Consider the following 18022-nt stretch of genomic DNA (forward strand, 5'->3'; position numbering starts at 1 on the left):
CCTGGAACTCACTTTGTAGACCAGGCTGGCCTCGAACTCAGAAATCTGCCTGCCTCTGCCTCCCAAGTGCTGGGATTAAAGGTGTGTGCCACCATGCCCAGCTCCACACATGTTTTTAACCACTGCCCGGATTCTCTTTTAGGAAAAAAAAATCACCAAGTGACCAATAACTCTCATGACTGCCATATAACTATGTAAGAGTTCTGCCATTTAATTCCTTCACAGCCATATATTACCAGCCTACTAATTACTAGGTTCTAGTGAGTTTTATAGATTTAACCCAATGCCCAGAAAGCTAACTATCTCACAAATGACATAAGGATGTGAGTAGCTGAGCTCAAGTATTGATTATTCCCTGACTGTACCCTAAAAACATAAAGATCTAAAGGATGCACTTCGGTCCCATTCACTTATACATCCTAGATTTTACATAATTGTTATATTACCCAAAAGGAATGAGAGCTTTGCTTTAAAGCATCCCCATTCCTTGGAAACACCATAAATAATCTTTTACCCACATGACAACAATAGATGATACTGTATTTTTTATTACTAATGTTGGAGGACAGAGAGTGTACACACATGCCATGGGCCATGGGTGAAGGTCAGAGAATTACTTTATGAAGTTGATTCTCTCCTTTCACCTTTATGTGGGTTCCAGAGATTGAGCATGGGTCAGCAGACTTCCTCAGCAGGTGCCTTTGCCCACTGAGCCATCTAACTGTCTCATGCCTCAAACATATCGATAGCTGTTCCCCACTCCTGCCAAGACATTAATTAACTCATAGGGAGCTTTAAAATCAGCGTACAAAATATTTAATTGGACATTTTTCACTTGTAAGACATTGGATAGATCAAAAAGTAAGTCATAGAATGAAGGTGCCATGTTCATGAACATCTACCATACAGTACAAAGAAACAAAGAAGATCTGCTCTCTTTCTCAAATTCAGTTATCAGCTTTTGTATCTAAACTTAGCTATTGCTGCACTATTACAAAGTTGAGTTAAATCACATCTAATCAGGGCTGGAGAGGTGGCTTAAGAGTTAAGAGCACTTGGTATTCAATCAGCCACCCATTGAAACAAGCTGGGCATCCCACACATATCTATAACCCAGCCTTGAGGTGGGCAGAAGCTGGAGTATATTGCTGCGGCTTTGTGGCTGTCAGCCTAACTGAGAAATAATGAGCCCACACTCAGGGAGAGACCTTGCTTCAAAAGAAATGGACAGAGCATGAAGGAAGAGGCTAGCCACACCCACTCATAGTCACAGGCACCTACATGCACACTCACACAGACACATACACACATACACCATCTGAAAAAATAACCAATTGCATCTAACCATAAAGTGGGGATCCCCTTTGCTGAACTGAGAATAGGTTATGGGATTATTAACTTGCAAGTTTGCAAATATTTTTATTAGCTAAAGAAATATATAAAGACCAAACAATAAAACTTAGAATTTCTCCAGGTGGTGGTGGTACACATCTTTAACCCCAGTACCTGGGAGGCAGAGGCAAGTGGATATCTGTGAGTTTTAGGTCAGCTTGGTCTTTAGAGTGAGTTCCAGGACAGCCATGACTACACAGAGAAACCCTGTCTTGAAAAAAGCAAAAACAAAACAGAACAAAAAAAGAACTTAGAATTTCACAGTGTCTATGTGATTCTGTAGTTGGTAAAAGACTGCCTTTAGCCTAAATTTCCAAGCAGAAAGCACAATGGAATAGAAGTTTTGCCTATGCAGAAACTAGTTAGTACTTGCTAAACTGAAGAAAGCTCATGTTTCTCCCTACCAAGCAGTGTTGCTAGGGAAAATAATAGAGAAAATGATGGCGTGTGACAAAAGGTACAGTGTTTGAGAAACAGGTCAGCTCTGCTGGCACACTTCTTCTTTGTCTTCCACGCTCCTGTGTTCATCTGCAGACATTTGCTGAGTGCCTGTTATGTACACCAGGCTTCTTCTCAGCTAAAGGAGTGAATATGAGTCCTTTTTCTTACTGTCTAACGAGGAAAACATAAACAGCCATCTTAACAACCATGCAGAGTGCTATAATAAGGATAGCAGTGCATTGCTATGGAAACACTGAGGTAATTATCTCTGGCTGTGGGAGTTGGGCAGATCTCCTCAAAACAAGCAGTATTTGAGCTGGACACTGAAAGATGAGTAGGTGTTCATCAAAACAGCAGGGATACATGCCCTGTTTGGGCACATGAATCAAAATAGAACACTGTAGTCAGAGTGGGTACATTGTAGGAGGAGTTTGGTGATATGATGCATCACAAAGGCTATTAAACAGAAAGCAGATATGCCTATTCGAGACCCGGTTTAATTTAGTGTAGAGTATCGCACAATACTTCATTGAGTGAATTTGTTTCGAACTATAGAATTTAGTGTTAAGTCAATAAAAACACTAGAATCTTGGAGAGAAGGGGAAGAGAGGGAGTGGGGAGGAAGGACGAGAGGAGGGATAAGGGAAGGAGGAGGAAGGAGAGAGAGAAGGAAGACAGAGGAGAGAGGAAGAGAGGAGAAAAGGAAAAGAGGAGAGGGATGAAAGAAAATCAGAGTAGTAGTCAATTGTCATTAAACCTTGTCTTTCCCGTTTAGAGGTATCAGCCATCTTTGGTTGTTTGCCAGTTCTTTTGAATAGTAGGCTAGTTCCCAGCATGCCTCTACTCCCACACAGTGGATTACAGGCAACCTCTTCTCACAGTATTAGAGACTTTTCTAATTTCCAAATGCATTGCTCAGTAATATAGAAATTAAAAAGAGCACGAAAGTCAAACCAAGGCTGGTGCAACTTTGGGAGGCAAGTGATAGCAACTCACCTTTAAAAGCAAGGTGAACAGTTACCTAATTCATCTCCATCTGCATGGCACCTGTATGTGCTCTGTTCTATTATGGAGAAATGCTTTCCAAATTTCAGTTGCTCCTGAATTCAGTGCTCTTTCAGAAGTCACCCTAGCTGTTTGTCCAGCCTCAACTTTTTCTGTGCTCTCTTTGCAACTATCTGTCCTTCTTCTCAGAACCTACTTTATTTTCCTTTTTGATTGACTTCTTGTCATCAGAGCTTGGCTTAATATCCACTCCCAGTCAACTGAATGTTACATGTCAACTTTTTAGATTCTTTTCTCTCTGTATGTTGGCCCTTTATTCAGCAGTTGTGTGTAAGAGTAGAGTAGTCTCTGTCAGAGCCCCATTATCATTTCCCATATCCTGCCATGGCCATATATCTGATGCCTAATGCATAGTTTGTAGTGGAGACTGGGGAAGGCTAGAAGGCATGATTGGATATGTGCAGCAAATCTGCCCCCTGAGTGTTCTGTTTTATCTTTTTTTTTTTACTTTTGCCCTGTACTGGTCAGAGCCTTGCACGTGCTTGCAAGTATCGTCCTGCTGCTTTATATCTCAAGCTTAAGACTTTTGAACAGGTTTTTTTTTTTTTTCTGTCACTACTCATTTATGTCAAAAGCTTTTCATTTAGTCACTCAGCAAACATGCAGATTAGCAGAATGTGCTTGGTGTTTAGGATGGAAGGAAAGAGGTAGTTACCTCAAGGGCCTGTGGCTGTGCTGGCTAGCTTCATGTCTACTTGACACAAGCTAAGGTCATCTGAGAAGAGTGAACCTCAAATAAGAACTGCTCCATAAGATCAGACTGTATACAAGCCGTGGGGCATTTTCTTGATGGGTCTTGAAGACCCAGCCCATTGTGTGTGGGGCCATCCCTGGGCTGGTAATCCCAGGTTCTATAAGAAAGCATACTGATCAAGCCACATGGAGCAAACCAGTAAACAGCACCCCTCCATGACCCCTGCATCAACTACTTAAGTTCCCACCCTCACTGTTTTAATGATGAACAGTTATATAGAACTGTAAACTTGAGGAATCCTTTCTTCCCCAAGTTGCTTTTGGTCATGATGTTTTATCATAGCAATGGTAACCTTAAGTAAGACAATGACCTAGATAAGTTGGCTGTTTGAATGATAGCATACGTTCTAGAAGAATATGAATCTCTGAGATGTTGAAAGAGGGAAGATTTTTGTTTAAAGTCACTAACTTCCTGATTCAGAGAAGTCCTTGCAGAAGAAATAAGATGTGAGTAGGCTCTTATAAGGAAAAACAAAAAACAGCGAGAGTCTCTCAGCTTCAGGACAAGGTATGAAGCAGAGTGTTTAGAAACAGGGGAATAGTGAGGATGAAAGCACAGAGTGGGAAACACAGGCCATGTGCAGAGACAAGTAGGTAGAGAGGAGTATGCAGAGCAGAAGGGAATGGAAATTAGAGGGTAAAAGTTGTCAGATCCCAAGAACTCAAATTACCTTACAGCTGTGTAGTCAGGAAGTATGGGGCTCTCAGGCAGGTGAATGATGTGATTGTACTAGTGCCCAAGGAGGTGACTCCAGGAGCTAGAGGTACAGTGACTTAGAAAGGAGGATTTAAATGCAGGGCAACTAAAAGAGGAGTCACGGGAATACCAGTGTGCCAACAGTACATTGCTGTCTTAGTCAGGGTTTCTATTCCTGCACAAACATCATGACCAAGAAGCAAGTTGGGGAGGAAAGGGTTTATTCAGCTTACATTTCCATACTGCTGTTGATCACCAAAGGATGCAGGACTGGAACTCAAGCAGGTCAGAAAGCAGGAGCTGATGCAGAAGCCATGGAGGGATGTTCTTTGCTGGCTTGCTTCCCCTGGCTTGCTCAGCCTGCTCTCTTATAGAATCCAAAACTACCAGCCCAGAGATGGTCCCACCCACAAGGGGACCTCCCCAGTTGATCACTAATTGAGAAAATGCCCCACAGCTGGATCTCATGGAGGCATTTCCCCAACTGAAGCTCCTTTCTCTGTGATAACTCCAGCTGTATCAAGTTGACACAAAACTAGCCAATACAATTACTGTGCCAGCAGAACATTAAAGTCCCATAAGGTCCAGCTGCTCTGCAGGGTGCCTGTGGGCTGAATAGAGAACTGAGAGGAAACCTCAGTGGTCAAGCTGAAGATGTACTTCAGCCCTTGCCAGAAGCCAAACTGCAGAAAGTCCCAGCAGCCTGACACATAGCAAGCACAGCCACAGTGTTTAACAGGAATCTTCTTCATTCCTCATACATACTCAAGAAGGCAGATTTGCAGTTCCTAAAAACTAGTTCTTCCTGTATATTTCATGACGCATATACCTTACCAACAGGTTGTACATGCCTTGATATGTGTGCAGATACCAAAAAGGGCTGGGATGGTTTGCTGGAAAAGAGATCCATGATTTCAGTTTGACCAGCACTCCTGCTGAGGTCAGAGAACAGCACTTACTCCTCGTTAGACACACAGAGTACATATACATCTGCATCTGGTAAAGGAAGCCTGTAAATTATGAAGCCCAGGAAGCAGGAACTGGTCTGTGAAGGAGGAAGTTAAAAACAACCCACAGGGGCCAGAAAGAGCGCTCAGAGGTTACCAACATACACTGCTCTTGCAGGGGCTGCACGTTTAGCTCTCAGCATTTGCATCAGGTGGCTCCCACCTGCCTATAATTGCAGCTACACAGGGTCCAACTCCTTCTTCTGACCTTGACAAGCACATGCACTCACAGCATACACTAACACCCACGCACACATGCACAGACACACACATTGTAAAAGTAAAATAATAATAATAATAATAACTTAAAAGATATAAAAATACTAGACAAGTAAATATTTAGGAATTTCATAAATGTTTTTTCCTAAGTAAGAATTTCTTGTCCTGGTGGTATTTATTATTTACAGGCATGACCATAATCAAAACTCTTTATATAAATCCTATTAATGCATTTCAAGTTACCAAACTAAATATTCTTACCATGTCTAAAATTATCACTTCATTATTTAACTGGATAAAAATACTATAAACAGAATATACTATATGAAAGAGTTATAAGAATTTTTAAAATATGAATAGGGTCAAGTTTATTTTTGTATATTAGTTTAGTATAAATAACCTTTTATTTGCATGCAGTGTGTTTATTTTTTGGCATTGATTAATTAAAACTATAAACCCTAATATATCTTTAAGTTTCCATGGTCTTAAAAGGTACTACCTTTAAGACAAAAAAAAAATTTAAATAGAACCAAGCAGTTCTGTCAGGAATGTTCAGCAGCAGCTTTTAAAACCCTTATGTTACAATAAAAGCTACAGTTGTAACCCAGACCCACTCACTATATCAAGGTAATTCTTAGAGTAAGCTTGTAGTTTGAAATTAATTTGACTTTAAATGATGATACTTTATGCCCATACTTCAGGGGAAACATAACTAATGATCTCCAAGAATATACTGGATGGACTTAGAAATGTATGCTGAGACAAGAATGTCTATTCTGTCTTTACTGCTTCTCCTAGACTTATTTCTTTCCAACTGCCTTTCTTTCAGTAACACCTTTGCTTGGCTTATCTTTGCTAAATAACCTTTAGTTGTCACTCCCTTAAAGGGGTATTCAAGTTGTGACTAATCCTAAGATGGAGAACCAGTAGTTTAAATTGGTTGATATCAATGACTCCAGGGAACATGGTGCCATCACAGAGTCCCAGGTCCCTCAAACAACTAGCTACAAGAAGAACATCCAGTAGGAAAATGTGTTTGTTTGTTTTTGTTATTCCTTTTCCACATTAATAATTAGTCATTTTTCATCTGGATTGCATCCCTCTCCTCCTCTCCTCACAGTCCTCCCCACTCTGGCACAGCTGGCACAGGCATCAATCTACCTGGCACATTGAGTCTCATCAGGACTAAGCTCATCCTCTCCCACTGAGGCCAAACAAGGCAGCTCAACTAGGGGAAGCATGTCCAGAGACAGGCAAAAGAGTCTGAGTTGGAGTCAGACACAGCCCCTACCTGCTCCAGTTGTTGGAGAACCCACATGAAGACCAAGTTTCACATCTGCTACTATGTGTAGGGCCCAGGTGCACTCCATGCATGCTCTCTGGTTGGCAGTTCAGGTTCTGAGCCCCAGGGCCCAGGTTAGTTGGCTCTGTAGTAAGTCTGTGTGTATGCCCTTGACCTCTGTGGCTCTCTCAATCCCCTCACCCCCGACTCTTCCACAAGACTCCCTGAGCTCTGCCTGACGTCTGGCTGTAGCTCTCTGCATCTATTTCCATCAGCTGATGGATGAAGCCTCTCAGATAGACTCCTGTCTACAAGCATGGCAGAGTTAATAGTGTCAGGGGTGATTTTCTTCCATGTGATATGTCTCAAATTGGGCCAGTCATTGGTTGGCCATTCCCTCAATCTCTGTTCCCTCTTTATCCCTATACATCTTGTAGACAGAAGAAATTATGGGTTGAAGGTTTTGTGGGTGGGTTGGTGTCCTTTGCTCTCCACTAGAAGTCCTGCCTAGCTACAGGAGATAGCAACTTCGGGCTCCATATCTCTTGTTGCTAGGAGTCTTAGGGTCACCTTCATATCTTCCCAGGAGTCTCTCCCATCCCAGGTCTCCATCTTATTCTAGAAATGCCCCTGGCTGATTTCCCTTCTCTCTCAGCCCTGTCACCCTCAACCCTCACTCTGCCCATACTTGATCCCCACCTCTGTTGTTGCCCTCCCTCCTCCCTCTCCCACCAACTCTCTCCATCCATTTCTGATGTTCACTTACCCTTCTGAGTGAGATTCAAGCATCCTCCCTTGGGCTCTGCTAGTTACTTAGCTTTGGGGGGGTCTGTGGATTGTAGTCTGGTTATCCTGTACTCTATGGCTAATGCCACTTCTAAGTGAGTACATACATGCGTGTTTTTCTGGATATGGGCTCAGGATATTTTCCAGTTTCATCCATTCTTCTGAAATTTCACCATGTCCTTGTTTTAGCTAAGTAATATTCCATTGTGTAAATGTACCACATTTTCTTTATCCATCCTTCAGTGGACATCTGGGATGTTCCTAGGTTCTGGCTATTACAAATAAAGCTGCTATGAGCATAATTGAGCAAGCACATCTTTTGGGAATATGCCCAGGAGTCTTGAGGTACAACTACTTCCAATGTTCTGAAAAACCACCAAATTGATTTCCAAAGTGTTTGTACAAGCTTAGACTCCCTTTAGCAATGGAGGAGTGGTCCCTTGCTCCACATCCTCACCAACATGTGCTGTACTTGAGTTCTTAATCTTAGCGATTCTGATGAGTATAAGATGGAATCTCAGGGTTGTTTTGATTTGCATTTCCCTGGTGACTAAGGACATTGAACCTCAAGTGTTTCTTGGCCATTTAAGATTCCTCTGTTGAGAATTCTCTGTTTAGCTATGTACCCCATTTTTTAAATTAGGATATTTGGTTTATTGGTATCTAATTTCTTCAGTTCTTTATGTATTTTGGATATTAGCCCTGTGTAGGATGTAGGGTTGGTAAAGATCTTTTCCCATTCTGTATGCTGCAGTTTTGTCCTAATTACAGTGTCCTTTGCCTTACAGAAGATTTTCAGTTTCAAGAGGTTCCACTTATTAATTTGTGATCTTAGAGCCTGAGCTGTTGGTGTTCTGTTCAGGAATTTGTCTCCTGTGCCATTGAGTTCAAGGCTATTCCCCACTTTCTCTTCTGTTAGATTTAGTATGTCTAGTTTTATTTGACTTCTTTGATCCACTTGGACTTGAGTTTTATTCAAGGTGATAAGTATGGACCTGTTTACATTCTTCTACATGCAGACGTCCAGTTAGACCAGCACAATCTGTCGAAGATGCTTTCTTTTTTCCATTGTATGGTTTTGGCTTCTTTGTCAAAAATCAAGTGTCCATATACTGTAGGAAACTTTGAACACCAGAGGATGTTGTAGTGAGATTGTCTTGACCTTGAGTGGAACACTTGATAGCTTCATACATCTCACCCCAATAACAGAAAGCAATAGTTGACTATAAATATCTAAATCTGAGGAGGAGAAAAGCTTTTCTGAGGCAGGGTCTTACTGCCTAGCTCTGGCTGTCCTGGGGCTTGCTATGGAGATTAGACTGGCCTTAAATGGAAAGATCTGCCTGCCTCTGCCTCTGCCTCTGCCTCTGCCTCCTGCTGTCTTTTAAGGATTTATATGTTTTTTTATTTTTTTCAAGTTTTTTAAAAAAGATTTATTTATGTATATGAGTACACTGTTGATGTCTTCAGACATCAGATTGTGAGCCACCATGTGGTTGCTGGGAATTGAACTCAGGACCTCTAGAAGAACAGTCAGTACTCTTAACCGCTGAGCCATCTCTCCAGCCCCTATATTTACTTTTTAAATTATATGTATTTATCTAGGCAGATAAGTGCAGGAGCCTGTGGCAGTGAGGGCAGAAGAGGGAGTCAGCTTTCCTGCAGCTAGAGATGCAGGAAGTTGTAAGCCACTCCATGTAGATGCTAGGAATGGAATGCAGGTCCTCTGAAAGAACAAGATATTCTTTAACAGCCGAGCCAGAGCCATCTCTCCAGCCCCCAAGACCATCTTCTTAGAGCAGGATTGTTCAGTAGATGCAGTATATCTAATTTAATCATTCTGATAACATTTCAAATTAACGAGTATTGTCCTTGCTAGACTTTCTATTGCTATGGTAAAACAGTGCCAAAAACAGCTTGGAGAAGAAAGGGTATTCCATCTTACCACTTTGTCGTCCATCTGACATAAGTCAAGAATTCAAGCAGAGGCATGGAGGTCTGCTGCTTATTAGCTTTTTCCTCAGGGCTAGTTCAGTTTGCTTTCTTATACAACAAAGTACAACATGCCCTGACATGGGCCCGACCACATCATCATCAAGGCAATACTCATAGACTTACCTTCATGCATATATATGTAACCAATTTATTTTGTGGCCTTGGCTAAAAGTTTCCCTCCATTTTTTAATAAATTAATTTCTCTAGCATTCACATTTTTTCATACAGTGAACTTAAATTGCTTTTTTTTAAAAACAGTGAACTGCTTCTTATTTTTCAGCTTTTCAGGTTAGATGTGTTTAAAGCCAGAGATCTTGCTCAATATTTGATTTTTCTAGTATTTTTTTAACTGACAGGGGTTGTGTTTATATATGGTGGATTCAGTTACTCCATATTTCTAACTGTTGGTAGCCTGGAATATCTGGTACTAAAGAATGATTGTATGATTGAGTTTTGTATTCAGTGCATCCCCATCATTCCTTATCTGTAATGTGCCCCAAATGCAGCTTCATTTTCCAGATACTTCATTATAGAATAAAATTGTCATCATTAGCTACCACTTCTGTCATATGTTGTTAGATTAGTGTCCTTGAATCTTTTTTCTATAAACACAACGTAGTATTTAGTAACACTATTTAATCTTCTACTTGACAACATTACCTTACATTGGTAAGTTATTATTTTCAGCCATTTGCATATTAATGTAAACCTTAATTATATTGTTGAATATCTCAGAACTATAGAATCACATGTTTTTCTTTATATTCTACTTTCTTCTGTCATTTGGAGTATTCTGGAAGGGTAATTTTCTCAAGATTCCCTCTTCCCAGATATATCTAGGTTTGAGTCAAGTTGACAAAAACAGTCCATACAAGCATATTTAACCAGGAAGAAGGACACAGCAAGTAAATTGCTAGTCGCTGTTGTTTTTCTTGACGATAGAGACTAGAAGACAGAGTAGCGCATGCAGGAAGGTATTCCATAGTTGGCCCTTCAGCCATGTGCCCTACATCTAAAGACCATCAGTTGTGTTTCTAAATGAACCAGTCTAATTTGCATATCTGTCCATTTGTGTGTATTATATAAATTACATACCTTCGATGCCTAATAAGTACTTCATATTTATTAGAAATCCCCCTCCCCCATGAATCCAGAGCTTATACCCACAGAGTCCTTTTGATGTGGTTCCATTAGACAAAACACAAATAATTACACTGAAGTAAGGAAAGTTTGGCAAGTCCAGGCCTGATGAAGTGTTGAAGGACCTTGGACACTGACAGACCTAAGGCAAGAGCCTGTGATCTGGGGTACATAGACTAGGTGGATGTCAAAGAGGATGTGACGTGGGACCTAAAACTCAAACCTGATGAGAGGTGTTGGGCAGCAAGAGTAGATGCTATCATGCATAGCTAGTGCAGCATAGTGAGAAAGGGCCTCTTATAGAACATGTCTTCTCATACAGACACACGGAGTAAGAGAATAGAGTGAGATTCTTACAGTCAGGCCCAAGTAAGAGGGTTGAGCTTCAGAAAACCCAGGTGGAGATGTGAGTGTCATGACACATATGGAAGGGTGGTTGTGACAGGGATATACTGGAAACAGCCAGTAGACCTGAGCACCTTAAGCTATGACTGTTTAAAGTGAGAAGGGGGAGTTCACTGGAAAGGCAGGCCCGTATGTCACTCCCACAGCCCTTGGTGGTAGCTGAGTTGTGTCATGTTCTTTGAGAGGCTGTGGCCTCACTGTCATCGGAAGCGTGTTTTTTTTTTTTGTTGTTGTTGTTGTTTTTTTAATGGTTTAATTTTTATTTTATTAAATTTTCCCAAATGCGATTATATTTGAACTTTAAAAAAACCTTTTATATGTTTTTTTTTATTTTCTTTATTTACATTTCAGATGCTATCCTGAAAGTTCCCTATACCCCCACCCCCACCCCTGCTCCCCTACCCACCCACTCCCACTACTTGACCCTGGCCTTCCCCTGTGCTGAGTCATATAAAGTTTACAAGACCAAGGGGCCTCTCTTCCCAATGATGGCCGATTAGGCCATCTTCTGCTACATATGCAGCTAGAGACNCNAGCTCAGGGGGTACTGGTTAGTTCATATTGTTGTTCCACCTACAGGGTTGCAGCCCCCTTCAGCTCCTTGGGTACTTTCTCTAGCTCCTCCATTGGGGGCCCTGTGTTCCATCCAATAGCTGGCTGTGGGCATCCACTTCTGTGTTTGCCAGGCACTGGCATAGCCTCACAAGAGGGAGATGAGCCACTGGAGCAGGTATTTGGAAGGACAGTCATATTCAGCGTTGTTCTTCTCAGATTGTACTTTAGGGGACATACGTACTATAGTGACTTTTTATACACAAAAAGTGACTTTATATAGTGACTTTATATACACAAAAAGATGCCATAGGAAATATTGCTAATAGCAAGAAAAATTATAGCATTAAGCATCTTTTTAGTGGAGAAATTTTCATTTTTATTTTTACCCTTTGGTTCAAAGTATTCTGCAATGATAAGACTTATTTTTCTACACTATTTGATTTCTTCTGAAAGTTCCTTCCACTTGCTCTGAATTTTCTAGGTTTATTTGGCCCGAAAAGAAGGATCATCTTTTGGTTATATTTCCTGGAAGTTTGAATGTGGGTCAGCTGGTCTAAAAGTAGATACTGTTTCCATCCGAACAAGTAGCCAAAGCTTTGAGACTGGGTCAGTGAGGTGGAAACTGCGATCTGAGACAGCTCAAGTCAACCTGCTGGGAGGTAGGTCCAACGAGCATGTTCACAGGAGGTGACTGTTTGCCTCGCACTCCGGGCTATATGCATCTCATCTCATTCTGTATTAGTCAGGCTGGTGTGTGTGTGTGTGTGTGTGTGTGTGTGTGTGTGTGTGTGTGTGTGTGTGTGTGTGGTGGAAAAATGCAGGAAGAAAAATAACCTCTTTGTTACAAAGGATATATTTCTTTTATAAAGAAAAACTACCTGTTTTTAAGAAGTGATTTTTAAATTCTATCAGTCCTATAAGAGGTGCATTTGAAACTTTTCCTTGCTTTTCAAACTACCAAAACTCAAGTATAAATTCTTTTTTCCCCCAACAGATAAAAATCTACGTTCCTATAATGATTTTTCTGGTGCCACAGAAGTTACATTAGAAGCAGAGTTAAGCAGAGGAGATGGAGACGTTGCTTGGCAACATACCCAACTGTTTAGACAAAGCTTAAATGACAGTGGAGAAAATGGCTTGGAGATAATTATAACGTTCAATGACCTCTGAAAGCCTGAACTTCAGGGAAATGCTGGCTACAATCACCGACCTGCCATGGCCTCCAGTAGTGTATTAGCTCAGTGTGTATCTAGTTGGCAGTTCACCACCCTGTGCAACAGGTTTCTTTTGCTGGCTCTACATCATGTAATCCTCATTAAAATATATCTTCATAGTGTGGACCATAAGAAGTCTTCAATTAAATACTAACTTCTGCCTGTGACTAGAATTTGGCATAAAATATTTGTCATAAAGTAACCGTATGAAATTCTAATCTAAACACTGTTACTAAGGTTGTAAGTGAAAATGATGGTATTTATGATTAAATGCTGTTTGTGACTGTGATACAATCTGAGGCTACTAGTTACTTAACATTTTCTGATTAGATTTTCCTAACATTCTTAATTTTGAATAACTGTCAAAGTCAAGTATCTCTTATGTTATATGATGCATGAAGGTTTTTATCATTGTAAATATATGGACAGTTACAAAAATAAAATGGATTATTTTTGCTTTATACCTTTTCAGTGCTTACCTTGCCTAAAAACAGGTTTCCTGGGTATGAAGAACATTGAAAACTACCTCAGTATATACCGGTTATGCAAACATTTATTACTAACAGTTTACTTAAAGATACATTGCAAGTTTCATAATGCATGGGAACTTAGATATTCTTTACCTTTGAATTATAAGATACATCACTGAATAAAATATTCGTGGCTTTGAAACTCTCTTGTATGAGAATTAAGTGATATGAATGAGATTTGAAACCATTAAGCAGAAAGCAGATACTATTTGAGACATGCCTTGATATACTATAGAGTAGGTCACCATAGTTTAATGTATGTGAATCTGTTTCTAGCTATAGTATTTAATACCAAATCAATAAAAATACTAGAGTCTTATAGAGTGAAAGAGTAGCAATTGTCTCTAAACCTCATCTCTCCCATTTAAGATCAACCTCTTTAGGTGTGTAGGCCAACTTTTGAGAAGTATTCCCTTTCTAAAAAGTTGTATTTCGCTTTTCCTCATAAACATGTTCTACCATGACACACACACAAAAAAAAATAGATAAGCTGAATAAAGGAGGATCAAGAAAGAATACAAAGCTATGCTTGGTTGCATGAGACCCTGTCTCAAAAATACATCTACCTTGTTGAATTTTTTAAGTAGCTTATGTAACTGAACTTGTTATGTTTTAAGTATCAATATTCAGGAAGTCTCAAACTTCAAATTATTTGTAGCAGCATAAATGATCAGGCACTTTACAAAACACTGAGTGCCTCTGAATAAGAGACCCCTAGGGAACATTCACCTTGTCGTGGAATTTTGAGGTCCATAAGATTAGCAGTAAGCTAGCTTAGGCTTGTCATAGTTTCACCATAAAAACCCTCAAAACCAACAAAGCTAGTCTTAACCCATCCAAATAGTTTCTTAAATGTCACTACAGGCAGGATTCTGGCCCAAGCCCATCTTCCTGAAGTGTAAGGCCATAGACTCAGGAGTTTGTGGGTACCATTTTATGGATATTCTAGGATACTTAATAGCAGTGTTCTAGAACCAGTTACTTCAATATATGCTATTCTAAATTTGGAGAGTCTATAATAATAGAAGTTTGGGGAGTTTTTGGTCTTATTTATGTATAAATTAGGAGATTTAAGCATGCCTTCCTTAAATACTCTTGAAAGAAATGAAGACTAAGCCACTACGAAGTCCAGCTGATTTATTACATATGGCTGTTTCCTCTAGATTGGCCAAAATGACTTTATCTCATCCTCAATGTATAGATACCAAGCTGAAAAGCTATGTGGAAGCTAACTGTACAAGTGAGATCTTAATTGTCTTTCTTAATTTGCTCTCCCCTCAAAAGCCTATGTTGTCCTGAGATAGGGTCTCTGTAACTCATACTGGCCTCAAACTGGGAACAATCCTCTCCCTTCAGCCTCCCACATGCTAGAATTGCAGGGATGAACCACCACACTTGGCCTTTATCCCCAAGACTTTAGAAATCTGCAAAGTCTAATTAACAGGAAATTCATAAGTTACCCAGAAAGTTTTGAAAAACTAAATAGCTGCTATTGTAAGGCCTGACAGGACATGTCACAGAAATGTCACACTATGAGTTGCTATTCAGGCTAGCTTCTCAGTTTTCAAAGGCTTCAATTATTAAAATTATTTTAGCTAAAAATTCAAACAAGATAGTTGTGAAAACCAAAATTGCTGCCTCCACCCCCAACCCTATACAATTTCCAGAAGTGACCAGCAAGACTACTGATGTGGGATTCCCAAGACTTCCTGTGGGCTTCATTTGTGTGCATAGATCAGCTTTCATGTCTTTGGGATTTTTCTCTATGGATGTGCAGCCTCTCTCTGCTAGCTTTATTAACACTTTTAGAAATCTGTTCATTTCCAATCGTTAATCTCCTCATTTTATACCACACTGTTTTGTAATTTATACTGTCCCTTTATTTACAGACTGTTGTTTTCTTTTTTATTGCTAGATTTACTGTGTAGAACATCCTTATACATATTTCACATAGAATATATGCAAAGATATGTGCATTTAAGATTTTGGTGGCTACACACTTAACAATGGTGTTAACGAACAGCCTATGTCCTCCCTTTTTCTGCAAAAGCTAAATTGCAGTGGTGGCAGCCAGCCAGTGTTCCCTGCCTATGAAGTCCCTTGTTCCCATTCCACACAAAATTAGAGCAGGATCTTGTTTATGCTTGTGATCTTCTGAGGTCCGTCATTAAAGGCCTGCTGACTCTGGGATAATCCAGCCAGCTCCAGAAAAGGAAGAGATGGCCCTTCACTCTAAAAGCCAGCAGACTAGCCCTTTCGCAGGGGCTCTGAGGCTGCACTTCCCGAGAGTGTGCTGCACAGGTCAGAGCTGTGCCACTCGGGACCAGCAGTGCAGCATTCCTAGCATGTGCTGGAGCCCTGAGAGTAAGTGGCCTTAAGAGACATGGAACGATTGCTACACAGCAGTGGATAACTACAGTAACTGTGCCATGTTTACAATCCTGCCATATGAAACCCTGGAGATTTACTTGTGAGGTCGATTTCTCAGGTGCCACTAGATGCAGTGGCACTTTCAGAGGCCATTTTCCTTAGCTAGTTTTGATTTTTGCTTAATTTCTTGTTTATATATTCTTTTGGGTTTCTTCCATTTTCTTTTTTGAAGATGTAAACAAAACCCACCTCTCTTCTCAATTCACTATAGTCATTATAAAATACTGTAAGAGCCTCACCTTGCCTTTCTATTTTGTTTTGTTGGGGTTTGAGGCACAGTATCAGTGGTAGCCCAAGCTAGCCTTGAACTCTGGATCCTGCTGCCTAAGCTTTGGAAATTGCAGGATTTTTCTTCTGTAGATCTGCGCCACAACTGTCAGCTTCATAGTTTTCCCAGCACTGTGTACAATTCACAGTGGTGACTTGTCTCCAGTCTTTTCCAACTGAAACTTTTAAATGAAGATATTTGACATGACATCTGGATTTTGCATGCATATTGAGATGTGATATGTGGTGGCTGCTGTAGTCTATCTGTTCAGACCCACATCCCAAGCAGGAGCAGCTGGCAAAACCTGTATCTATACAGGCCTACGCCCCCATATAGTCATTTGGTTGGACCTGAAGTTTGTCATCCTCAGAAAACACCACACAGTGGAATCCATCCATCCTCTCTATCAAGTGTGCTTGGAAAGATAAGTACCTTCTACTACTTTATAAGTACTGAAGCCATGCCTACTAGGAAAGGGACATAGCAGGAAGAAACGGAAGCAGCCTGGCAGCCATAAATAGTATGGTGAAGACTGCCCTTAAATATGACCCAGAGCGGGATATCCTGTGTGACTTCAGTGAGCTTACTTTTTGGGAATGATCTAGGCTTCATGGAAGTAAATGTTTGGAAACAAAGGCATATTTCTCATACTGAATTCCTGGATGGAGAAACACTGTTGTCTGAAATGGTGTGATGTCCCTTGCAGATATAAAAGACTTAAGGAACAAAGAGGGTCTTTGATCTCCTCTTAACAAACATAGCAAGGATCTCACAATTCTTGTAAACTCAAATTTGAAACTTTAAATGCTGAAGGGAATGGTGATGGAGAGCTGTGTAGCATGAGTTGTGAGGTAGTGAGTTCCAGAACTCTGTGGCTGAGGAAAGGAAGCTGTACTTTTGCTGGGATTCAAGCATCTCATGACACTGACTGTGGAGTGCCTGCCCTCTGCTGCTGAAGGAAGGCCCAGCATTTCCTTAATAAAATGTTTTCTGAAAATAGCAAGAAGCAGAGGAGATACCCAAAGACCCAGTGAGAACCTAATGTGTGCCCTCCTTTGGGGCATGGAGTCTGCTGTGTACCTTGTCTGCCCTGGCACAACTCTCCTGCCGCATTCTCACCCTTGGGATTGTAGATGTATGCCAGCATGCCCTACTCTAAACACCAGACTTCTGCTCTCCAGATAGGTGGGTGAGGACCTCAGCCCCTGGTTGCTCAGCACTGTTTTATCTGCTCTCCCTCCTTGTTCCATAAACCCTTGGCACTAGGTGTTCACAGGTTTAGATAAAGGAATGGCTCTTACAACTAGAACATTTGATTTCTCAAATGCTTCACATAATAAACCATGAGGGGTTTTTTTTAAGTTTATTTATGGAAACTTCATTTTGCTTTGTGAGTGTATGTTAATTGTTTTTCTCAGATTGAATGTATTTAAGCCTTGTTTCCTGATAAAAATATAATTTTTAGTTCCCTCATCACAGAATGAATTACATACTGAGTAAATTCTACTTCTATTTATGAAATAATTCCTTCTGTCAACTGTTAGTGTAGATTTTAGTATATTTTACAATGAGAATGCATAAATTGAACCAGGAAGAAGAGAAAATGTATATTTGATATTTCTGCTCCTTTTTTTTTTTTTTTTTTTTTTTTTTTGCTGGTGCCTAGAGCCTTGGATCATTAGACATATCAGACCATAGGATGAGGATTGCATCCCACCATAGCACCAGAACTGCTCACCAGAAGGAGGAGGCATTGGAGAGATAGAACTCTGAGCTACACCGGTGATTTTGTGTCAAAATTCTTAGACTCAAGCTAGTGAATTTATTAAGAAGTCCCTGTCTT

At 40.4% G+C, this 18022-nt stretch overlaps 1 protein-coding gene across 2 annotated transcripts in view; it reads left to right on the forward strand.

Moving 5' to 3' along the window:
- The window catches only part of Ngly1 (N-glycanase 1), a 52501-nt gene extending 38928 nt beyond the window's left edge, over positions 1–13573 (forward strand). Inside the window, exons 10-11 of one of the 2 annotated variants that reach the window (XM_029541317.1) lie at positions 12219–12396; positions 12732–13573. In XM_029541317.1, the coding sequence (XP_029397177.1) occupies positions 12219–12396; positions 12732–12907 (354 nt within the window). In that variant the 3' untranslated portion in view covers positions 12908–13573. The remainder of the gene's footprint in view (positions 1–12218; positions 12397–12731) is intronic. The other variant, XM_021203717.2, reaches the window with a different exon arrangement.
- Positions 13574–18022: the final 4449 nt, after the last annotated feature.

Source organism: Mus pahari, chromosome 8 (assembly GCF_900095145.1).
Source record: "Mus pahari chromosome 8, PAHARI_EIJ_v1.1, whole genome shotgun sequence".
NCBI classification, from domain to species: Eukaryota; Metazoa; Chordata; class Mammalia; order Rodentia; family Muridae; genus Mus; species Mus pahari.